General features: G+C 37.9%; 1 protein-coding gene across 1 annotated transcript in view; it reads left to right on the forward strand.

Annotated features, from left to right (window-relative positions):
- The window catches only part of LOC126175422 (uncharacterized), a 581488-nt gene extending 559203 nt beyond the window's left edge, over positions 1-22285 (forward strand). Inside the window, exons 26-29 of the mRNA XM_049922221.1 lie at positions 9967-10152; positions 12896-13170; positions 16143-16298; positions 20990-22285. Coding sequence (XP_049778178.1) covers positions 9967-10152; positions 12896-13170; positions 16143-16298; positions 20990-21076 — 704 coding nt within the window. The 3' untranslated portion in view covers positions 21077-22285. The remainder of the gene's footprint in view (positions 1-9966; positions 10153-12895; positions 13171-16142; positions 16299-20989) is intronic.
- Positions 22286-23513: the final 1228 nt, after the last annotated feature.

Consider the following 23513-nt stretch of genomic DNA (forward strand, 5'->3'; position numbering starts at 1 on the left):
TGGTACATTAAAAGTACATAAACAGCTCTTTGTTTAATTCATATATTTCAACAAAGCACCTAGTAGTGTCAATAGACCGACACTTCTATAAGTCCTCAGATCATACAATCTTCATACCAGAAAAATAAAAAATAATAAACACATTCCAAGCTAAAATGCAGGGAAGAAATTTCAAAAGCTTTCACAATAAAAAGTGGTCATAGACAAGGTGATGGATTATCCCCACTGCTTTTTAGTATAGGCCTGAATTACATCACAAAGATTTGGCATAAAGAAAACCCATCTCAATCAAAATTGGAGCAAAAGCCATGGTAAGAACATATTGCCTGAGGTTTGCAGATGATCTAGAGCTCTTTTAGCTCTAGACATGGAAGAAGTTTGGGCTAGATCACCAGTCACCAAAAACTGACCTAAAAATAGGCTTAGAAGTATGCTTAGTGACAACTGAAATCATGCACATGAAACCCCTTTGTACATTCAGGGTGTATACGACCCGGGACAACCAGGAGATCCAGGAAAAACCCGGGAATTTTTTCATCCGGGAGAAAACCTGGAAAAACCCGGGAATTTTTTAGAATTCTGGGAATTTTTCATTGTTCTAGTTTTTAGTTAAATTTTTGTAACTTTAACTGGTAAGAACCAATACTCTAACAAAGAATATTACTGTATCTCTCTACTGCAGAATAATTCAACAGCAATAAGAAACGAACAAGAACTGGCGTGAATATAGTTTGATGGCACCCATTCCATTACAAAATATTACATGTTTGAATTCCACAGAGCGAAATACAAGAGACGTGCGATGGAAGAATGCTGTGTGTAGAGACGTGGCACTGTACTTTGCCACACTTAAGAGCAAATAACATGTCTTATGTTCCCGCGAATATATATGTTTTATGTATCAGACTATTCAGAAAGATGTGTGCTACAAAATGAAGATATTTTTGAAAGTCGGTTTTTAAATTTTTGGTGTCCTACCTCAAATGCTCAAGGGAGCAGTCTGAGTTGTAGTGGGATCTGGTAGTCTCCACGGGATCTGTGTTTACGTTAAGTGATTTTGCTGTTTCCTCTTTGTTTATTGCTCTCACTTCAAATGAAAACAAAACGGATTTCTGTGGCCGGGAGCTATCAAGTGAATTAAAATACATTCACAAAATTACGGAAGGCTAAAATATGTAATTAGTTTCAGATTTTATTTTGTTTCCACCTTTTTGACAATCAAGCGTTAATCACCTTGCAGAACAATGAAATTATTTTTGTTGGTTTGTTATAGAAATTTGACTTTTACTAATCTTTTCTACTGAAGCAGTCAATTTATTTGAAACTAAGTTTTTAATTCCACACTATTGGCTAGATTCAACTGTTTGCTGCATTTCAAGTTCACATTTTCATCTTCTAGCCCATATGGCATTATGCCTTAATAAAGAACCAAACATGAGATAATACAGTACAGCTGTTGTTGTTGTGGTCTTCAGTCCTGTGACTGGTTTGATGCAGCTCTCCATGCTACTCTATACTGTGCAAGCTTCTTCATCTCCCAGTACCTACTGCAGCCTACATCCTTCTGAATCTGCTTTGTGTATTCATCTCTTGGTCTCCCTCTATGATTTTTACCCTCCACGCAGCCCTCCAGTACTAAATTTGTGATCCCTTGATGCCTCAGGACATGTCCTACCAACCGATCCCTTCTTCTGGTCAAGTTGTGCCACAAACTTCTCTTCTCCCCAATCCTATTCAATACTTCCTCATTAGTTATGTGATCTACCCATCTAATCTTCAGCATTCTTCTGTAGCACCACATTTCGAAAGCTTCTATTCTCTTCTTGTCCAAACTATTTATCGTCCATGTTTCACTTCCATACATGGCCACACTCCATACAAACACTCTCAGAAGCGACTTCCTGACACTTAAATCAATACTCGATGTTAACAAATTTCTCTTCTTCAGAAACGCTTTCCTTGCCATTGCTAGTCTACATTTTATATCCTCTCTACTTCGACCATCATCAGTTATTTTGCTCCCCAATAGCAAAACTTCTTTACTGCTTCAAGTGTCTCATTTCCTAATCCAATTCCCTCAGCATCACCCGACTTAATTCGGCTACATTCCATTATCCTCGTTTTGCTTTTGTTGATGTTCATCTTATATCCTCCTTTCAAGACACTGTCCATTCCGTTCAACTGCTCTTGCAAGTCCTTTGCTGTCTCTGACAGAATTACAATGTCATCGGCGAACCTCATAGTTTTTATTTCTTCTCCACGGATTTTAATTCCTACTCCGAATTTTTTTTTTGTTTCCTTTACTGCTTGCTCAATATACAGATTGAATAACATCGTGGATATGCTACAACCCTGTCTTACTCCCTTCCCAACCACTGCTTCCCTTTCATGCCCCTCGACTCTTATAACCGCCATCTGGTTTCTGTACAAATTGTAAATAGCCTTTCGCTCCCTGTACTTTACCTTCAGAATTTGAAAGAGAGTATTCCAGTCAACATTGTCAAAAGCTTTCTCTAAGTCTACAAATGCTAGAAATGTAGGTTTGCCTTTCCTTAATCTTTCTTCTAAGATAAGTCGTAGGGTCAGTATTGCCTCACGCGTTCCAGTATTTCTATGGAATCCAAACTGATGTTCCCTGAGGTTGGCTACTACCAGTTTTTCCAGTTGTCTGTAAAGAATGCACGTTAGTGTTTTGCAGCTGTGACTTATTAAACTGATAGTTCAGTAATTTTCACATCTGTCAACACCTGCTTTCTTTGGGATTGGAAATATTATATACTTCTTGAAGTCTGAGGGAATTTCGCCTGTCTCATACATCTTGCTCACCAGATGGTAGAGTTTTGTCAGGACTGGCACTCCCAAGGCTGTCAGTAGTTCTAATGGAATGTTGTCTACTCCTGGGGCCTTGTTTCGACTTAGGTCTTTCAGTGCTCTGTCAAATCCTTTACGCAGTATCATATCTCCCATTTCATCTTCATCTACATCCTCTTTCCATTTCCATAATATTGTCCTCAAGAACATCGCCTCTGTGTAGACCCTCTATGTACTCCTTCCACCTTTCTGCTTTCCCTTCTTTGCTTAGAATTGGGTTTCCATCTGCGCTCTTGATTTTCATACAAGTGGTTCTCTTTTCTTCAAAGGTCTCTTTAATTTTCCTGTAGGCAGTATCTATCTTACCCCTAGTGAGATAAGCCTCTACATTCTTACATTTGTCCTCTTAGCCATGCCTGCTTAGCCTTTTTGCACTTCCTGTCGATCTCATTTTTGAGACGTTTGTATTCCTTTTTGCCTGCTTCATTTTCTGCATTTTTGTATTTTCTCCTTTCATCAATTAAATTCAGTACCTCTTCTGTTACCCGAGGATTTCTACTAGCCCTCGTCTTTTTGCCTACTTGATCCTCTGCTACCTTGACTATTTCATCCCTCAAAGCTACCCATTCTTCTTCTACTTTATTTCTTTCCCCCATTCCTGTCAATTGTTCCCTTATGCTCTCCCTGAAACTCTGTACAACCTCTGGTTCTTTCAGTTTATCCAGGTCCCATCTCCTTAAATTCCCATCCTTTTGCAGTTTCTTCAGTGTTAATCTACAGTTCATAACCAATAGATTGTGGTCAGAGTCCACATCTGCCTCTGGAAATGTCTTACAATTTAAAACCTGGTTCCTAAATCTCTGTCTTACCATTATATAATCTATCTGATACCTTTTAGTATCTCCAGGGTTCTTCCATGTATACAACCTTCTTTCATGATTCTTAAACGAAGTGTTAGCTATGATTAAGTTATGCTCTGTGCAAAAATCCACCAGGCGGCTTCCTCTTTTATTTCTTAGCCCTATTTCATGTTCTCCTACTACGTTTCCTTCTCTTCCTTTTCCTACTGTTGAATTCCAGTCACCCATGACTATTAAATTTTCATCTCCCTTCACTACCTGAATAATTTCTTTTATCTCTTCATACATTTCTTCTATTTATTCATCAACTGCAGAGCTAGTTGGCATGTAAACTTGTACTACTGTAGTAGGCGTGGGCTTTGTGTCTATCTTGGCCACAATAATGCGTTCACTATGCTGTTTGTAGTAGCTTACCCGTGCTCCTACTTTTTTATTCATTATTAAACCTACTCCTGCATTACCCCTGTTTGATTTTGTATTTATAACCCTGTATTCACCTGACCAAAAGTCTTGTTCCTCCTGCCACTGAACTTCACTAATTCCCACTATATCTAACTTTAACCTATCCATTTCCCTTTTTAAATTTTCTAACCTACCTGCCCGATTAAGGGATCTGACATTCCACGCTCCGATCCGTAGAACGCCAGTTTCCTTTCTCCTGATAACGAAGTCCTATTGAGTAGTCCCCACCCGAAAATCCGAATGGGGGACTATTTTACCTCCGGAATATTTTACCCAAGAGGATGCCATCATCATTTAATCATACAGTAAAGCTGCATGCCCTCGGTGAAAATTACGGCTGTAGTTTCCCCTTGCTTTCAGCCGTTCGCAGTACCAGCACAGCAAGGCCGTTTTGGTTATTGTTACAAGGCCAGATCAGTCAATCATCCAGACTGTTGCCCTTGCAACTACTGAAAAGGCAGCTGCCCCTCTTCAGAAACCACACGTTTATCTGGCCTCTCAACAGATACCCCTCCGTTGTGGTTGCACGTATGGTACGGCTGTCTGTATCGTTGAGGCACGCAAGCCTCCCCACCAACGGCAAGGTCCATTGTTCATAGGGTGGGGAGGGGGGGGGGGAGGCACTACAGGTACTCTAAGAAAATTTACATCTTTTATGGCAGAATGTAAGATCTTTTAATGTTTTACACGTATGAATGTTCAGGCTTCCAGCTTCATCGTATCTGCACAAGCGCTGCGACACGTGTTATTTGGCGTGCTCTGGCAACTGCTGAAACAATTCTATTTCTAACAGGTCGCGGGAAAATATTGCGAATGGTGGTTTGGAAAGCGTTACTTTCAAAGTAAATTTCCTTTTACACAAGATGAACTCTGAGCACACGGATATCTGATGAATTTCTTAAATCACAGGGCATTTGACTCTCATTCAAAAATCAGATCTTTGAGGGTGACCATTTAGAATATTTTCGAGCCAGAAGATCAGACATTTATGTCATTGTTAAAAAATTTACTGGCACATTTTTGTGATGTACCTTTAAAGTGTAACACATGCAAAAATGATCATTATGTGTTAAAGCTTAGCTTCTCTTGCAGCTTATTAATCTTAGTGATCAAAATGAAACGTAAAAGCTTTTCTTTTCTTGTAGCAACACTATGTATACATGTATAATAATTTAAAACATTACCTTTTCCTATTTGTGTGTTCGCGCTACTCTACAGAGATGTTGCTATTGGCTGACTACTTCACGTGTCCTATGATCTGTATATCTGTTGTCATCAGCTGCCGAGATCGCTTGACACGAGCTACAACTGGCTTACAAAAGCGCATCGCAATCTCGGTTTCAATCCTTCGGAAAGCAACATGCGGTGTTTGGTGGAATTCGAATTTATACTTTCGTAATATGAAACTATGCGGTGTACATGTTGCTGCACATCAGACATCTTTCTAGAACGTGTTTTTTCCCCTGAGTTTCGTTTTCCAAAGTTCTGGGAAATTTTACGCCAGTTTATAAAACCACAACCACTTAAAGGATTGATAAGTTTTACAGTTTCGAGGAAAAGTATACTGTTACTTAACACAGAAAAAATTTGTTTTCATCCGTGAGAAAGTGTATTTTTAACCAGGAAATGCGTGAAAAATCTGGGAATTTTTTTTCGTAGGCCACGTATACACCCTGATATTAGTCTTCATAAGTAATCAAAAAATTAACATAGTTGTACAGTTTAAATATCTTGGAGAACTATGAAGAATAACTAACATGAAAAGATGGATAAATGGGACTAACAAAATGAAAAAAAAAAAAAAGCTCAATTTGTAAGCAGTCCAGTGTGTAATAACAAATGCTTGTTAAAAGACACTAAGATCCAACACACACTATCAGAAACATTCTAGAACCAAAACTTGTGCTTGCAAAACCCTGTTCCAAATTAAAAATGAGGAAACAACTGATCATCTCCTCAAAACTGAAAGAAGAATCATCAAAACCTGTACAAATGATGATAATAATAATAATAACAATTATAATAAAAGCCAGGTTGAAGTAGTCTTGAGAATTAATATTTCTTTCATGTCTTGAGGTTGCAAGAAATCAGGATTTTACGACTTGGAATGAGAAATCTTAGAAAAATGTTGTTGTTGTTGTTGTTGTTGTTGTTGTTGTTGTTGTTGTTGTGGTCTTCAGTCCTGAGACTGGTTTGATGCAGCTCTCCATGCTACTCTATCCTGTGCAAGCTTCTTCATCTCCCAGTACCTACTGCAACCTACATCCTTCTGAATCTGCTTAGTGTATTCATCTCTTGGTCTCCCCCTATGATTTTTACCCTCCACGCTGCCCTCCAATACTAAATTGGTGATCCCTTGATGCCTCAGAACATGTCCTACCAACCGATCCCTTCTTCTGGTCAAGTTGTGCCACAAACTTCTCTTCTCCCCAATCCTATTCAATACTTCCTCATTAGTTATGTGATCTACCCATCTAATCTTCAGCATTCTTCTGTAGCACCACATTTCAAAAGCTTCTATTCTCTTCTTGTCCACACTATTTACCGTCCATGTTTCACTTCCATTCATGGCTACACTCCATACAAATACTTTCAGAAATGACTTCCTGACACTTAAATCTATACTCGATGTTAACAAATTTCTCTTCTTCAGAAACGCTTTCCTTGCCATTGCCAGTCTACATTTTATATCCTCTCTACTTCGACCATCATCAGTTATTTTGCTCCCCAAACAGCAAAACTCCTTTACTACTTTAAGTGTCTCATTTCCTAATCTAATTCCCTCAGCATCGCCCGACTTAATTCGACTACATTCCATTATCCTCGTTTTGCTTTTGTTGATGTTCATCTTATACCCTCCTTTCAAGACGCTGTCCATTCCGTTCAACAGCTCTTCCAAGTCCTTTGCTGTCTCTGACAGAATTACAATGTCATCGGCGAACCTCAAAGTTTTTATTTCTTCTCCATGCATTTTAATACCTACTGCAAATTTTTCTTTTGTTTCCTTTACTGCTTGCTCAATATAGAGATTGAATAACATCGGGGAGAGGCTACAACCCTGTCTTACTCCCTTCCCAACCACTGCTTCCCTTTCATGTCCCTCAACTCTTATAACTGCCATCTGGTTTCTGTACAAATTGTAAATAGCCTTTCGCTCCCTGTATTTTACCCCTGCCACCTTTAGAATTTGAAAGAGAGTATTCCAGTAAACATTATCAAAAGCTTTCTCTAAGTCTACAAATGCTAGAAACGTAGGTTTGCCTTTCCTTAATCTTTCTTCTAAGATAAGTAGTAAGATCAGTATTGCCTCACGTTTTCCAGTATTTCTACGGGATCCAAACTGATCTTTCCCGAGGTCGGCTTCTACTAGTTTTTCCATTCGTCTGTAAAGAATTTGTGTTAGTACTTTGCAGCTGTGGCTTATTAAACTGATTGTTCGGTAATTTTCACATCTGTCAACACCTGCTTTCTTTGGGATTGGAATGATTATATTCTTCTTGAAGTCTGAGGGTATTTCGCCTGTTTCATACATCTTGCTCACCAGGTGGTAGAGTTTTGTCAGGACTGGCTCTGCCAAGGCCGTCAGTAGTTCCAATGGAATGTTGTCTACTCCGGGGGCCTTGTTTCGACTCAGGTCTTTCAGTGCTCTTTCAAACTCTTCACGCAGTATCGTATCTCCCATTTCATTTTCATCTACATCCTCTTCCATTTCCATAATATTGTCCTCAAGTGCATCGCTCTTGTATAGACCCTCTATATACTCCTTCCACCTTTCTGCTTTCCCTTCTTTGCTTAGAACTGGGTTTCCATCTGAGCTCTTGATGTTCATACATGTGGTTCTCTTATCACCAAAGGTCTCTTTAATTTTCCTGTAGGCAGTATCTATCTTACCCCTAGTGAGATAAGCCTCTACATCCTTACATTTGTCCTCTAGCTTTCCCTGCTTAGCCATTTTGCACTTCCTGTCGATCTCATTTTTGAGACGTTTGTGTTCCTTTTTGGCTGCTTCATTTACTGCATTTTTATATTTTCTCCTTTCATCAATTAAATTCAATATTTCTTCTGTTACCCAAGGATTTCTACTAATCCTCTTCTTTTTACCTACTTGATCCTCTGCTGCCTTCACTACTTCATCCCTTAGAGCTACCCATTCTTCTTCTACTGTATTTCTTTCCCCCATTCCTTTCAATTGTTCCCTTATGCTCTCCCTGAAACTCTGTACAACCTCTGGTTCTTTCCGTTTATCCAGGTCCCATCTTCTTAAGTTCCCACCTTTTTGCAGTTTCTTCAGTTTTAATCTACAGGTCATAACCAATAGATTGTGGTCAGAGTCCACATCTGCCCCTGGAAATGTCTTACAATTTAAAACCTGGTTCCTAAATCTCTGTCTTACCATTATATAATCTATCTGATACCTTTTAGTATCTCCAGGGTTCTTCCATGTATACAACCTTCTATCATGATTCTTAAACCAAGTGTTAGCTATGATTAAGTTGTGCTCTGTGCAAAATTCTATCAGGCGGCTTCCTCTTTCATTTCTTAGCCCCAATCCATATTCACCTACTACGTTTCCTTCTCTCCCTTTTCCTACACTCAAATTCCAGTCACCCATGACTATTAAATTTTCGTCTCCCTTCACTATCTGAATAATTTCTTTTATTTCATCATACATTTCTTCAATTTCTTCGTCATCTGCAGAGCTAGTTGGCATATAAACTTGTACTACTGTAGTAGGTGTGGGCTTCGTATCTATCTTGGCCACAATAATGCGTTCACTATGCTGTTTGTAGTAGCTTACCCGCATTCCTATTTTCCTATTCATTATTAAACCTACTCCTGCATTCCCCCTATTTGACTTTGTGTTTATAACCCTGTAGTCACCTGACCAGAAGTCTTGTTCCTCCTGCCACTGAACTTCACTAATTCCCACTATATCTAACTTTAACCTATCCATTTCCCTTTTTAAATTTTCTAACCTACCTGCCCGATTAAGGGATCTGACATTCCACGCTCTGATCCGTAGAACGCCAGTTTTCTTTCTCCTGATAACGACATCCTCTTGAGTAGTCCCCGCCCGGAGGTCCAAATGGGGGACTATTTTACCTCCGGAATATTTTACCCAAGAGGACGCCATCATCATTTAACCATACAGTAAAGCTGCATGGCCTCGGGAAAAATTACGGCCGTAGTTTCCCCTTGCTTTCAGCCGTTCGCAGTACCAGCACAGCAAGGCCGTTTTGGTTATTGTTACAAGGCCAGATCAGTCAATCATCCAGACTGTTGCCCTTGCAACTGAAAAGGCAGCTGCCCCTCTTCAGGAACCACACGTTTGTCTGGCCTCTCAACAGATACCCCTCCGTTGTGGTTGTACCTACGGTACGGCTATCTGTCTCGCTGAGGCACGCAAGCCTCCCCACCAATGGCAAGGTCCATGGTTCATGGGGGGGGAGAAAAATGATAGGAGGACATTATGTCCAAGAAATTTGGCAAGGTTTTAAACCAGGTAACAAATGCAGAGGAAAAAGATAAAATCAGTACTCTTCGTAGGAATCACAGATTTGCAGCAGAAGTCACACACACAAAAGGGCTATAGGAATTTCAGACAGATTGAGATAATTATGTTCGGAAAGAATATAATGTTGTTGGTGGATTGCTAGAACCAAACAGTGCAACCTGAAAAGCAAAATTGAACAAGCAATGTCTCAAGTGCTCCAATGTGGCCAATAAATTTAATAATAATGATAATAACAACAACAACAATAATAACAACAATTTTCTGTTCCCATCTTGCAAAATATGTGATGTAAAAAATTTTTGTGTGTATTTCGAACAGGTCTGGGTGGCAGCAGTCGTCAGTTGTATACATCAGTTCAGGCAAATGGCACACCTCGACTTTTCCATTTGAGCAGTATTTCTGGCTTCTTCTCTGCTACTGAGATACTGAGTCCATATAGACATCCAGACTTTCCTGTGGCCTTTCCATTCCTGCAAGATGATTTGTACAGTGCCAGTCAACCAGGTAAGATCATGATAAAGTTCTGTATGTGTTGTTTGATGAATGACACCGACTGAAATGTTGCAGTAGTTATTACTATACATTTATATTGCATATGTTTCCATTTATTTTATGTTAATTCTGATGATTATTGAAAATTATACCTGATTTACTGGGCGTGAAGGTTAGATCCTTTTTTATTGCGTTCTTTCCCTCACAGATATCAAAATTGAACTTTGAGCTCATTGACTGCTGTTTTCTCCATTGAAACCATTGCAAGCATTTATATGGACCACTTTGGTGCTCTTCTCTTCTCCAGATAATTTACAAATGTTGTCTTATTAGGTATTAATCATTTGAAATTAAATGAACTTAAATGAATAACACAAGTAAGTAGAACAGGTAATAACACAAGAAGTTTAGAAAACATGGTTTTTTTTAATCAAAATATCCATGGGTGTGCTGCCGGTCTATAGTGTCCAACGGGCACGGGTTGGACACTATAGACCGGCAGCACACCCGTGGATATTTTGATTATCAAATACGCCGGGAGAAACTCAAGAATCTCATGGGTTTTTTTGCCACAAGAAGGTGAAGGAGACATAGAGGGAGAGAGTATTACTAGCTTAGTATAGCATAGTATTTCATGATGTTCTCTGGTAAAAAGCATTCACTATCTGAAAATGAATTATAAAAGTAATAATAATTATTGACTGTGTGATGACAAAAAAAAAAAGGCACAAGAAGAGGAACTTAAAATTTTCAGAACCAGATGTTCCTTCCCAAAGAATGAGTGGTTCAGATAGATGTCAAAGATTCTCTGAAGCAGTATAATAAGCTGCTGAAAATAAAGGCAATGAAAAAGCCTTGCACCTTTCTGGATCTTGTTGTGTAATCTGCATCTAGAACTAAAAATTCCACAATGTTATTCTTAGCACATTAACAGTCCTTGCCAGTTCCATTTTATGCCTGTTTTTATTTCCTGCTGTAAGACTGACTTTTACCTTCTTCCTTGAATGGATATTTGAGAGTTTCTGTGGAAAAGACATGTTAGTTTGCTTCTGAATGTACAGATATCTAACAAACACAAACACGTCACTATACATGTATTGGGTTTGGAAATGAATGACGTTTACAATCAGACAAATGTAAGAAATGCTAAAAAACAGATCTAGAATGTAGATGTAGCATTGGGAACAAAACTTTGAGTTATATGAATAAAACTGCCAAATTTAATGGGGAAAAACAAGATGTATGACAGCATAGGAATATTTCGCAAATAACTCCCTTAAATTGTGACAAAAACAAACAAGTAGAGTCTCAAATAATGAAGTTTAATGTTATACACTCAAATAAATTCGAAAAAGTGTTATAAGGGGAGTAGCAAACCAGTGTATTGCTCTTTGAAATTCTTCTACAACTGTTATGAAAACCGGTTGATGCTAAATGTTTGGTTTTCAGTTTCAAGTTACTGTAGATCTACATGATGACATCTTTGAATGAAAGAAAGCTTAGTGTATACCTGTTTCATCATTATCATATTTACCAGTTGATAATACAAGGTTTTTTCCCAAATTTGTCATTCGAAAAATGCAGGGTCATCTTACATTTGCAGACTAAACAGTTGCTGCTAAGCTTAACATTTTTACATTGTGTAATATATTAAATAGTGGTTGGCTAACATTTGCAGGTGAAGCTTTGGCAATTGAAGTCACTTGCAGATTTGCTTTGAAGAACTTCGGAGGGATTGGAAAGTGAAAGGGAAGCTGGGGGCAATTTCTTCATGCAGTCAACCATGGGAATGTGTACCACATACCTTCACTTTTGATGAGCATCTACCCATGTTTAAACTGCAGTTTGTACGAATCCATTCGTAGTCATAATTGAATTAACTTTTAAGACTGGGCAAGTACTCAATGGTAGTATACATTTCTGTAGGAGATGGTAAAAGTTTAGACAGGGCAAGCAGTGTACGTGTTTCATGCACCAGTGTTGTCAACACTCACTGTGAGACATTATGTGAAGTGGTGTCAGCTGCTGTTTCAATGCCGCCAGTGAGAGAGCAGGAGGCAGATGACATGTTGGGAAACAAGAGGATGATATATAAATGCAAAATCCTCTGTGTATTCAGAAAAAGCAGCTGTGTTCTCAGGTCCCACCATGAACATAACCTTGGAAATCATGATATATTCAGAAGATGGCCAAGATTGTAAATTTCTTTCTTGCTTGTATCACCTGTTGCAATTTCAAGTGTGATATTAGGATGGTGATGGTGATGGTGGTGGTTGTGGTGCAACAGACAATGGTGGTGTAAGAGACAAGTGGGTTAGATATTACTCAAGGAAGGAATGAAAGAAAACCATTTCTTTTTGTTTGTTTTATCGCTCCTTGTATTATCAAAATGTTGACAATCATTAAATAGCATAAGTTTAGAACAGGTATAATGTTAAATTTTTTAGGTATATATTTTGTCAATAAAACATTTTGCAATTTTAATTAGTCAGAATGTGGTTAAAAATCAATTTTTCTCATGGAGCCAGTAAGAAAAGGGTGGGGGATGTCATATTGGGGTATTCCTATACTGGAGTAAATGTGGTATTTCACAGAACCTCCCCTACAGCAACTTACGTAATTTATAAAATCTTTATTTCTCAAAGGGCAGCTGGAGATCAAAGTTTTGCCGGGGAAGGAGGTGCTACAAATGTTTGTCTCTGTTTAAACATTTTGTACACTATTTTCTGCAACTAAAGTGTCTTGTTTTTTACAGCACTGTTCCTGCTTGATAGTGGGAGCGAGCTTTGGTTGTGGCAGGGTTGGTGGCCAGACACAACAGAAGATCCTAGTACACAAACAGGATCTGGTGCTGTGCGATGGCAGGCAGAGCGACGTGCTGCAATGCAGACCGCACTTGACTATGCTCATCACATGGGCAGGAGAAAAGCTTCTGCGTGGCTTGTGTGGGCTGGCCTTGAACCACTTGAATTTACTAATCTGTTTCCTGTGTGGACTGATAGGGATGATATAGCAGAACTTAACATAAGGGTCAGTATGAAATATGAACCAGTGCCTCTACTGACTTTAAATTGTCAGTATCTAAATATTGTTGCAGCAGTATAATACTAACATCGTAGAATCGGTGAGCTTGTTTCTTAATAAAGTTTGAGAAATGTAGTGTAATTGGTTGAAAATGATCCTGTGGGAGTTCTGTCACCACATGATGGTAGGAAATATTTAAATTACATAGATGTATGTAGTTGATGTTTGATGAATGTTTGCTGCAGTATATAATACAGGGGATTCCATTTCATTAGAAAATTTCTAATAAAGTACAATTTTTTTCATTCTCCCATGATATAAATCTGTCACTTGATAGGACCCTTTGCAAAGTTTAGTTAAATATATAATGAATATTTGAAAATATTTTGGCTAGTGTAGCATTTTTTTAAGAAACTACATACAAGGAAAGTATGTTTCTCTGAGAATAAAATGATGATATTTGAAACTGATTGATTCAGTTTCATTGTATTTCTTTCCAGTTTGAGTATTAAATACAGATTTTCTTTTCAGATTAAGAGGAAAATAGCATCAAAAGCAAATATATTTCAGCTCAGTGATAAATTAAGGATAGTAGGTACCTCTATTATTCAAAAGATGATTGCATTGCATTGATGGTGCTACATTTCTGCATATTTTTGTAGCATTTTGGAACTGGGAGAAAAACTCGCCACAGGTTCAGTTTGCGTCTAACAAATGGGAAACAGGAAGTTGTCCTAAAATGTTATCAAACGGGGAAAAGGGTGTTATTCAAGCATTTAGGAATCCAAATCTGCCATTCCTGTACATGTACTCCCTATAGCATACTAAACAGACAAATGATTTACATTTAGATAACACTTCTTTATCCAATGCACAAAAATGGGTGCACTTTTCTGTACGTTCTTTCCTCAGCAAGTTTCTGGCAGAACTGAGAAATGTGAGTGTTTAAACCTAAAGTTTTCAGTGTAAGTCAAAGGCTTCCTTGTTGTGCCTGTGTCTTCCATTGTGTACAGGAGTTACTTGTTGTCATTTAAAGACATTTGGTGTTACTTATTTGCATATATCATTACCATGATCTCCTCATATATATATATATATATAATGTTATGTATTTTTTTTTAATATTTTACTAGCCTTCTGTGCATTACGTAGTGACTCATTCCAGGACAGACTAGTGTTGTCTTACATTGCCCCATAGAACATGTGAAAAAATTAAACTAAAGAGAATAGACATTTGAAATACATCTCTTTTGTAAAACTCAAGCAATGGAAATTCCAGGTAGGAATACCAGTAACGTAGGAAAAGACAGATTGTTACTTCCAGGACAGACTAGTGTTGTCTTACATTGCCCCATAGAACATGTGAAAAAATTAAACTTAAGAGAATAGACATTTGAAATACATCTCTTTTGTAAAACTCAAGCAATGGAAATTCCAGGTAGGAATACCAGTAACGTAGGAAAAGACAGATTGTTACTTCCTGTAAAGAAGACACATTAAGTTGAGACAGGCACAGTTAAAAGACAAACAAAGCTTTTGGACATGGCCTCATCAGCAAAAGAGAAACACACACCATTCATACACACAAGCAAGCACACATGACAGCCAACTCCAGTATCTCGGGCTGGAACGCTGGCATTCTGGCTCAAGATGCTGGAGTTGGAGGTAATGTGTTTTAGTGCTTTGAGAATTTCAGAGTAAGTTCTAGAACCGCTTGGCCTTCCACTGTTTTGAACACCCGATATTTTAGAGGTGAGTGGGAGAAACAAATTTGCCCTACTGTGCATAGCCTATTTGAATGTGCAGGTCAAAAAATAGTTATGAGAAAAAGATGGACCCGGCGGCTGAACGGCGGCAGACAAGTACTTGCTATACGGTCCACAGAGTTTTCGTGTACAGGTAGAGAAGAACAAGAAAAGTTTATGTGGTATGCTGTGCTCTATTGTGTCTGTGTGGATTCTAAAAAGACTAATGAACAATTGAATGTAGATTTCTATATACATTCACATATTGGACTCACTTGAGACTAGAGACTTTTAACTTATTATGTGTCTTGGTTGTGAACAAAGCAAGACACATGTATGAACAAAGCAAGACACATGTATGGTGTTCATAAATTATTTGGTTATCAAACCAATGATATCTGAATATGTGTCAATGAGTCTAATATTTAAGGGCTAAGTTAGCTTGCAGAAGTTGTTGTCTGTGGAAGTTGAGAACATAAAGTGATTGAACTGAAGCGTATTCTAAGAGTACCCAAATTATTTCAAGGATAGAGAAGTAGTTTAATAAACTCCTTTAACCAGCTATAGTCTTTGGAGAAGAAGCTTTTGGGAGATCAGCATAGCTGATTACACAGTGAAGAGGATCAGCTACACACAACTTGCAAGTTAACTGACTTGAGAGATGTGTGAGCCTTGCAACCCAATACCACACTGTCTCTCGTTGTCCGAAAATTGCTAGTGTGTGCAGGTGGTGTGCTTGCTTATGTTTGTGAATGGTGTGTGTTTGTCTTCTGCTGATGAAGTTTGTGGCCAAAAGCTTTATGTAAGTGTCTTTTTAATTATGTCTGTTGGCAACTTAATGTGTCTTCCCTATTTCCCTTCAAATCTTTTATTATTTGGTAATTATTGCAGCAATTTTTTAGGGTAAGAAATAGACCATCGAAAGATGTGCTCCAATATTCTGTGCCCTTTTGCTGGGCATGCTGTTATAGTTTTCTGTTGTCTTTGTTCACTCCACATAATAATCTCACAACTGCTAAATTGTAATGAAAATTTCTGTTCTATGTGTGGTGATACTGATAGGTTCCAATCAAGTGTTCCTTTATTTCAGACGATACCTGCAATTTATAATATCCAAAAGCTTTACAAAATGAGAATTTTTGAAAAGTTTCACAATTTGTAACAAAGATATGGGGAAGATCCTTCAAATTTATTGCTGCACAGTTGTTTGAATTACCTCCTTTTCTGCTGCAGGATGGAAGGAAACCTGGAGAAGTACTTACAGTGGAAGATGAGCTAGCAAGACTGACATGCTCAACCTATCCGCCTGCTCAGCTGCTGCAGAGGCCACTACCTGATGGCGTGGATCCCACCTGCCTTGAAATCTATCTCGACCCTAATCATTTCCAGGTGGAGTATAATAACTATGAATATTGTTAAGTAGCTTTGTTGTTGTTCCCTTGTGGTGCAATTATGTTAATATTACTGTATAATAATATCTAGGTACTATCAAGAAACAGGTTGTTAAAAATAATTATCATTTAAAAAAATCATGAAGGAATTAATTTTAATTAACAACTTTACACTTTTGAAAAGTGGTCATTATGGGATAACTAATATTTTCAACAATGAATTTTGGTTTTGTTTGTACTAAATCTTTTCTCCAGATCATACATTAAATGCAAAACAGAGCATTTAAAAATATGTGAAAAATGATCTGAATAAAACTGAGTCTGAGAAGTGTACATTGGAGCATAAATAAAATTGTTAGGTAAAGAGAGATGAGGGGGAAAGCTAGTCATACTTGTGTTTCTCAACAGATTTGTTGACTCAGCTGTTCCCCCAGAAAAGTGAAGAACAGGATGGCTGCATTAGATAGCCTGTTGGGGATTGACCACTACTTTCCTTGTGGTTGTAGTCATTGTTGTCTTCAGTTCAAAGACTGGTTTGATGTAGCTCTCCACATTAATCCATCCTGTGCAGGCCTCTTCATCTCTGCATAATTGCTGCAATCTACATCTGCTTGAATGTGTTTACTGTGAAAGCCTTGGTCTCCACCTACAATTTTTACCCTCCCTGGTGCTACATTGTTTAGTAAATAAATAGTTTGGACAGGAAGAGAATAGAAGCTTTCGAAATGTGGTGCTACAGAAGAATGCTGAAGATTAGGTGGGTAGATCACGTAACTAATGAGGAGGTATTGAATAGAACTGGGGAGAAGAGGAGTTTGTGGCACAACTTGACGAGAAGAAGGGACCGGTTGGTAGGACATGTTCTGAGGCATCAAGGTATCACAAATTTTGGAGGGCAGTGTGGAGGGTAAAAATTGTAGAGGGAGACCAAGAGATGAATACACTAAACAGATTCAGAAGGATGTAGGTTGCAGTAGGTACTGGGAGATGAAGAAACTTGCACAGGATAGGGTAGCATGGAGAGCTGCATCAAACCAGTCTCAGGACTGAAGACCACAACAACACTACATTTGGCGATTATAATAAAGCAGAGTTTTTCCATCAGTTCATAACCATGGATGAAACATGGGCCCATCACTTTAAACCTGAGTTGAAGGAACACTCAAAACAATGGACTGAAATGGGAAAATAAGCATTGATTATCTTCAGAAAGGAAGAGTAACCACTGGCAACTGTTATGTGAAGTGATTTCAGCATTTGAGTGATGAAATCAGGCAAAAACAGTCACGTTTAACAGAAGAGAGAATTTTGTTTCATCACGACAGTGCACCAGTTCATACATACCTTATCGCCATGACCAAAAACTAGTTAGTGAAATTCGAATTCCTTCCTCTTACACCGTATTCTTCAGATTTTGCCCCCTCTAATCGTGTTCTGTTTCCAGACTTATAAATGGCTTGATGGTAAAAGATTTGCCAGAAATGAAGAGGCAGCGTCTGCAGTTGATGGCTGTTTTGCAGAGTTCAACAGTTCTCACTATAAACAGGGTACTAAAGCTGTTGAACACTGCTGGGAAAAGTGTATTGAGCTGAAAGGAGACTGTGTAGAGAAATAAAGATTTTTCCCCCCCAAAAAGTTTGTGTTTGCTTGTTAGGCTGCGTACTTTAGGGACAGCCCATGTATTTACCCATTCATTCTTCAGTAGATCTACATTTCAAAAACTTCTATTATCACTTGTCTGTACTGTTAATTGCCTGCATATCTCTTCCAAAGGTTACTCATAAGAAAAGTACTGTTAAAGGCGGTTTCCTGAGACTTAAATTTAGATTCTGCCCATTCAAGGCAGTGTTGAAGTCGACTGGAAACTGTATTATCCTTAATACCTGCCACTTCACTACATCATTTGTCTTTTTGCAGTATAATCCATGTTACATAGGAGCTACAGTGCCTGTCTCCAAACTTGTAACAATGAGGAGACTGTGTAGTCTGGTGTAGTTTACAGAAAGAATCTTTTACTTTGCAGCTGTAACAGCAGTCAAAAACTTTCTGTAACCGAGATCACATTAATACTTATTTATTTTCGACAACCAAGTTCGATAGACTTTGGTGTTGTCTACTGGTCTTCAAAGCCTGTTGAAGCTGGTTGTCCAAAATAAATAAGTATTTATGCAATCTTGGCTATAGAAAGTTTTTTACCAAGTGAAACAGATTTCTTTTCTCATTTCTTAACATGAGAAATTTCTGGTTTGGTGATGGAATTAATTTGCACAGTAATAAACAAAGGACTAAAAGATAGCTGAACATCCACATAAAAGAATCCTATCTTTACATAAACGCTTAATGAAGAGACACATGTGAATATCTAAAAATAATATAGAATATGTTTTTTACACAAAAACTAATAATATAAGATTTATTTTTCATCTCCACAATCAGTAGTGAAGTGTTCTTCAGAGATTTGGAATTAAAATTAAAAATAAATTTCAATGTTTATTCATGCGCACTTAAGAGTGCAAAAGTCTAATTTTATATAGCATTCACCTTTTGTTGTATACAGGATGGTCCATTGATAGTGACTGGGCCAAATATCTCACAAAATAAGCATGAAACGAAAAAACTACAAAGAACGAAACTCGTCTAGCTTGAAGGGGGAAACCAGAGGGCACTATGGTTGGCCCGCTAGATGGCGTTGCCATAGGTCAAACGGATATCAACTGTTCCCCATTTTTTATTACATATTCGTGTAGTATGTAAAGAAATATGAATGTTTTAGTTGGACCACTTTTTTTGCTTTGTGATAGATCGCGCTGTAATAGTCACAAATGTATAAGTACGTGGTATCACATAACATTCTGCCAGTGTGGACGGTATTTGCTTCGTGATACATTACCAGTGTTAAAATGGACTGTTTACAAATTGCGGAAAAGGTCAATATCGTGTTGATCTATGGTTATTGCGATCAAAATGCCCAACGGGCATGTGCTATGTATGCTGCTCGGTATCCTGGACAACATCATCCAAGTTTCCGGACTGTTCCCCAGATAGTTACATTATTTAAGGAAACAGGAAGTGTTCAGCCACATGTGAAAGGTCAACCATGACTTGCAACAAATGATGATGTCCAAGTAGGTGTTTTAGCTGCTGTCGTGGCTAATCTGCACATCAGTAGCAGAAAAATTGCGCTAGAATCGGGAATCTCAAAAACATCGGTGTTGAGAATGCTACATCAACATCGATTGCTCCCGTACCATATTTCTATGCACCAGGAATTGCATGGCAATGACTTTGAACGGCGTGTACAATTCTGCCACTGGGAACAAGAGAAATTATGGGACGATGACAGATTTTTTTGCACACGTTCTATTTAGCGACGAAGCGTCATTCACCAACAGCGGTAACGTAAACCGGCATAATATGCACTATTGGGCAACAGAAAATCCACGATGGCTGCAACAAGTGGAACATCAGCGACCTTGGTGGGTTAATGTGTGGTGTGCCATTATGGGAGGAAGGATAATTGTCCCCCATTTTATCGATGGCAATCTAAACGGTGCAATGTATGCTGATTTCCTACATAATGTTCTACCAATGTTACTACAAGATGTTTCACTGCATGACAGAATGGCGATGTACTTCCAACATGATGGATGTCCGGCACATAGCTCACATGCCGTTGAGGTGGTATTGAATAGCATATTTCATGACAGGTGGATTGGTCATCGAAGCACCATACCATGGCCCGCACGTTCACCGGATCTGACATCCCTGGATTTCTTTCTGTGGGGAAAGTTGAAGGATATTTGCTATCGTGATCCACCGACAACTGACAACATGCGTCAGCGCATTGTCAATGCATGTGCGAAAATTACGGAAGGCGAACTACTGGTTGTTGAGAGGAATGTCGTTACACGTATTGCCAAATGCATTGAGGTTGACGGACATCATTTGGAGCATTTATTGCATTAATGTGTATTTACAGGTAATCACGCTGTAACAGCATGCATTCTCAGAAATAAGTTCACAAAGGTAGATGTATCACAGAGGAAAAACTGAAATAAAATGTTCAAACATACCTATGTTCTGTATTTTAATTTAAAAAAACCTACCTCTTACCAACCGTCCGTCTAAAATTGTGAGCCATATGTTTGTAACTATTACAGCGCCATCTGTCACAAAGCGAAAAAAGTGGTCCAACTAAAACATTCATATTTCTTTACGTACTACACGAATATGTAATATAAATGGGGGTTCCTATTTTAGAAAAATGCAGTTGATATCCATTTCACCTATGGTAGCACCATCTAGCGGGCCAACCATGGCGCCATCTGGTTTCCCCCTTCAAGCTAGACAAATTTCGTTCTTTGTAGTTTTTTTGTTTGACGCTTGTTTCGTGAGATATTTGGCCCGGTCACGAACAATGTATTCTGTACCACCCTGTATACTGTAGTTCATTTTGTTTTGTTAAGAAGTAAGTGCAGTTGTTCATCTGTTCATGTAATGTGTGTATAAATAAGCAATCAGCAGTGTAGTGTTCTATGCAAAGATTAGCTTCATTGGAAATGAGAACAATTTTGTTTCCTTAATTTGCTAGGTCAGATTCGACATATTTCGGAACTCTTTGTCCTTTATAAATGTGTCATGCTTCTTATTAATTTCAGAGGTTGTCATAAGGATGTTTCACTTTTACAGGAACTTCTTGGTATGTCAAAAGAAGAATTCTCTTCCCTTCCTTTATGGAAACAGACAAAACTGAAGAAGGATGTTGGATTATTTTAGGGGACACCTTTGTTCTTCCATATCAGTGTTAAATTTGGACAATGCAAGATTGTGATAAATGTGAATTCAGGTGTACTTGACATGAAGAGTATACTGAATATGTATGAAGACTAGTTTTGTGTTTGTGTACTGTAATTTTACTGCTGTGATTGGCTGTGTGATGTGTTCACAGTTTGTTCCTACTATGTTGCGGATAATGCTTAAGTGTTTTCAATCAATAGAGGTAGGAAACACATAAGTGCTGTGCTACATTGCTGTGGAGTTACACTAATGTGATCCTGTGCCTTTCAAAAAATGTGATGTTTGAAACTGCAAAAATTTCGTAAGTCATGTATGCATTTTTCAGACCTGCTGAAGCTTCTAGTCCAAATGCAAGTTGCAGTTTACATAACGTAAAGCAACATCTTAAATAGTTTCCTTGGTTTGCCAATGTTGCCTTAAAATTTGTCTGTTCTACAAATTTTTCTGTGATCTATATTGCTGATAAGAAAACTTTCCTCATCTTCTGTGTTCCAAAATAAGGCACACGTTTCCAGTGGTTTGAGTAATAGCTGAATTGCAGTGCATGTCTGTTTCAGTTTTAAAGTGTGAGATAATTTATATTAATGATCAGAAAAATGAATTTATTCTAACCTAACAGACTGAAACTATTTTCCCCCATTGTTTTGTAGATGCTAACATTGATTTTAACACATCATAAAGAAGCATCTGCTACGACAAACAGTTGCAGTATTCTTTCCCCATCTCAAATTACAAATAATCATGATGTTTTATATATGTTCTTAATACCATCAATCCTCGAGTTTTGGTTAATGTGAAATATTGCTATTATTATGCATTCCTCACCAGTTTCTATTAACAGATGTTATACCAAAAGTTGTGTGTTTTCTGTTACCTATATTTTGTTGAATTTCTTATAAATATATGTACATTAAATTATTTATCATTTCAACTATCAGATTAAGCCACTGTCTTGTAAAAAAAGAAACAAACAAACACACACACACACACACACACACACACACACACACACACACACACTTCTTTATGAGAAGCTTGATTTTTGTACAGTTGTGACTTGCTTTGTGCGTAAATGAAATGTAAATTTTGACTGATTTACTTATATAAAAATATATATTTAAAATACTTTTTGTACATAACATTTTATTTATAAACTAATATAATGTAAATTAAAGTTATTACTTCTGATGTTCACTTTTTAATTTATAACATGTAATCCACAAAACTGCTAACAATTGCCACTGATACCTATATTTGGTGCAGCTGCATGGGACACAAAATAAGGTTAACTTTATATGGAGCCAGTGTTTAAATAATTAGAAATGTTTTCAGTTAGATTTTGCACTTCTGTGTTAGAGAACGCAGCAATACCTTATGGCTTTTGCCCCCAGATTTCAATGTGCTATTGGTGACTGACTTCTGTTAGCTCAGTAGACATTGATTGCTAAACTAGGTACTTTGAGGCCATAGTTTGATGTAATTTCTATCGTGGTCTTCATCTGAAGACTGATTTCATGCAGTTCATGACAGCATTCTCTCATATGTTCAGATAATTTCAGCAATAATAATATTACTGTAATATATAAAAAGAAGAATTTTGAGGTACCACATAGAGCGATCATACAATAACAGACATTAATGCAAGAATCACCCCATAGTATCACTTCCATTCTATTAAAATGAAATAAATAATCAGGAAAAATTAAAAACTAAGCCACACCCCACAAGTTTGATTTGCTGTTAAGTTATATGATCAGCATTTCCTGATGATTTTGACTCAAGTAGTAGCAGGTGAGTCAGTATACAGGAGGGCATGCTTGGCTCATTGTTTTCTCACTACAGTAGCAGCTTAGTCACAATGGAGAGGTTGACCACTCAACACTCTGTGCATTTGTCCTACAGATGTTCTCTAAAAATGCAGAGTCTGTGACCATCATTCAGAAGAAGTTCTGTCTCCAACTTTCCATGTAATGGTGCAATACCATTCTGTATGGGTTAAGAACTTTTGTGAGACCAACTGTTTTGGGAAGGCAGAAGGAGAAAGGAGCATTGTGAAGACGGGCTACATCACCTGACAACGTTGAAGTTGTGTGTTGTGCAATTCAACAGAGCCCCAGCTGATCTGCAGGGCAACATGCTCAGGCTATGGGGTTATCAAAGTTCTGTCTGACAAATTTTACACAGTATAAACTTTCATTTCTACAAAACTGTGATAGTTCCGAAGTTGAAGCATTATCATATTTTGAGGAGGAGATGTTTTGCTTAGATGAGGCTCTCTTTTTTTTTAGATAGATGGCAGTGGTAACAAACAAAACTGTCATTATTGGTCCCCAAACAACCCTTGCCAAATGCATCAGTAACACTGCATTGTTATAGTTACAGTGTGGGCTCTATTGGGCAAATTTGGTGTCATAGG

This window comes from Schistocerca cancellata, chromosome 3, assembly GCF_023864275.1.
Source record: "Schistocerca cancellata isolate TAMUIC-IGC-003103 chromosome 3, iqSchCanc2.1, whole genome shotgun sequence".
Lineage (NCBI taxonomy): Eukaryota > Metazoa > Arthropoda > Insecta > Orthoptera > Acrididae > Schistocerca > Schistocerca cancellata.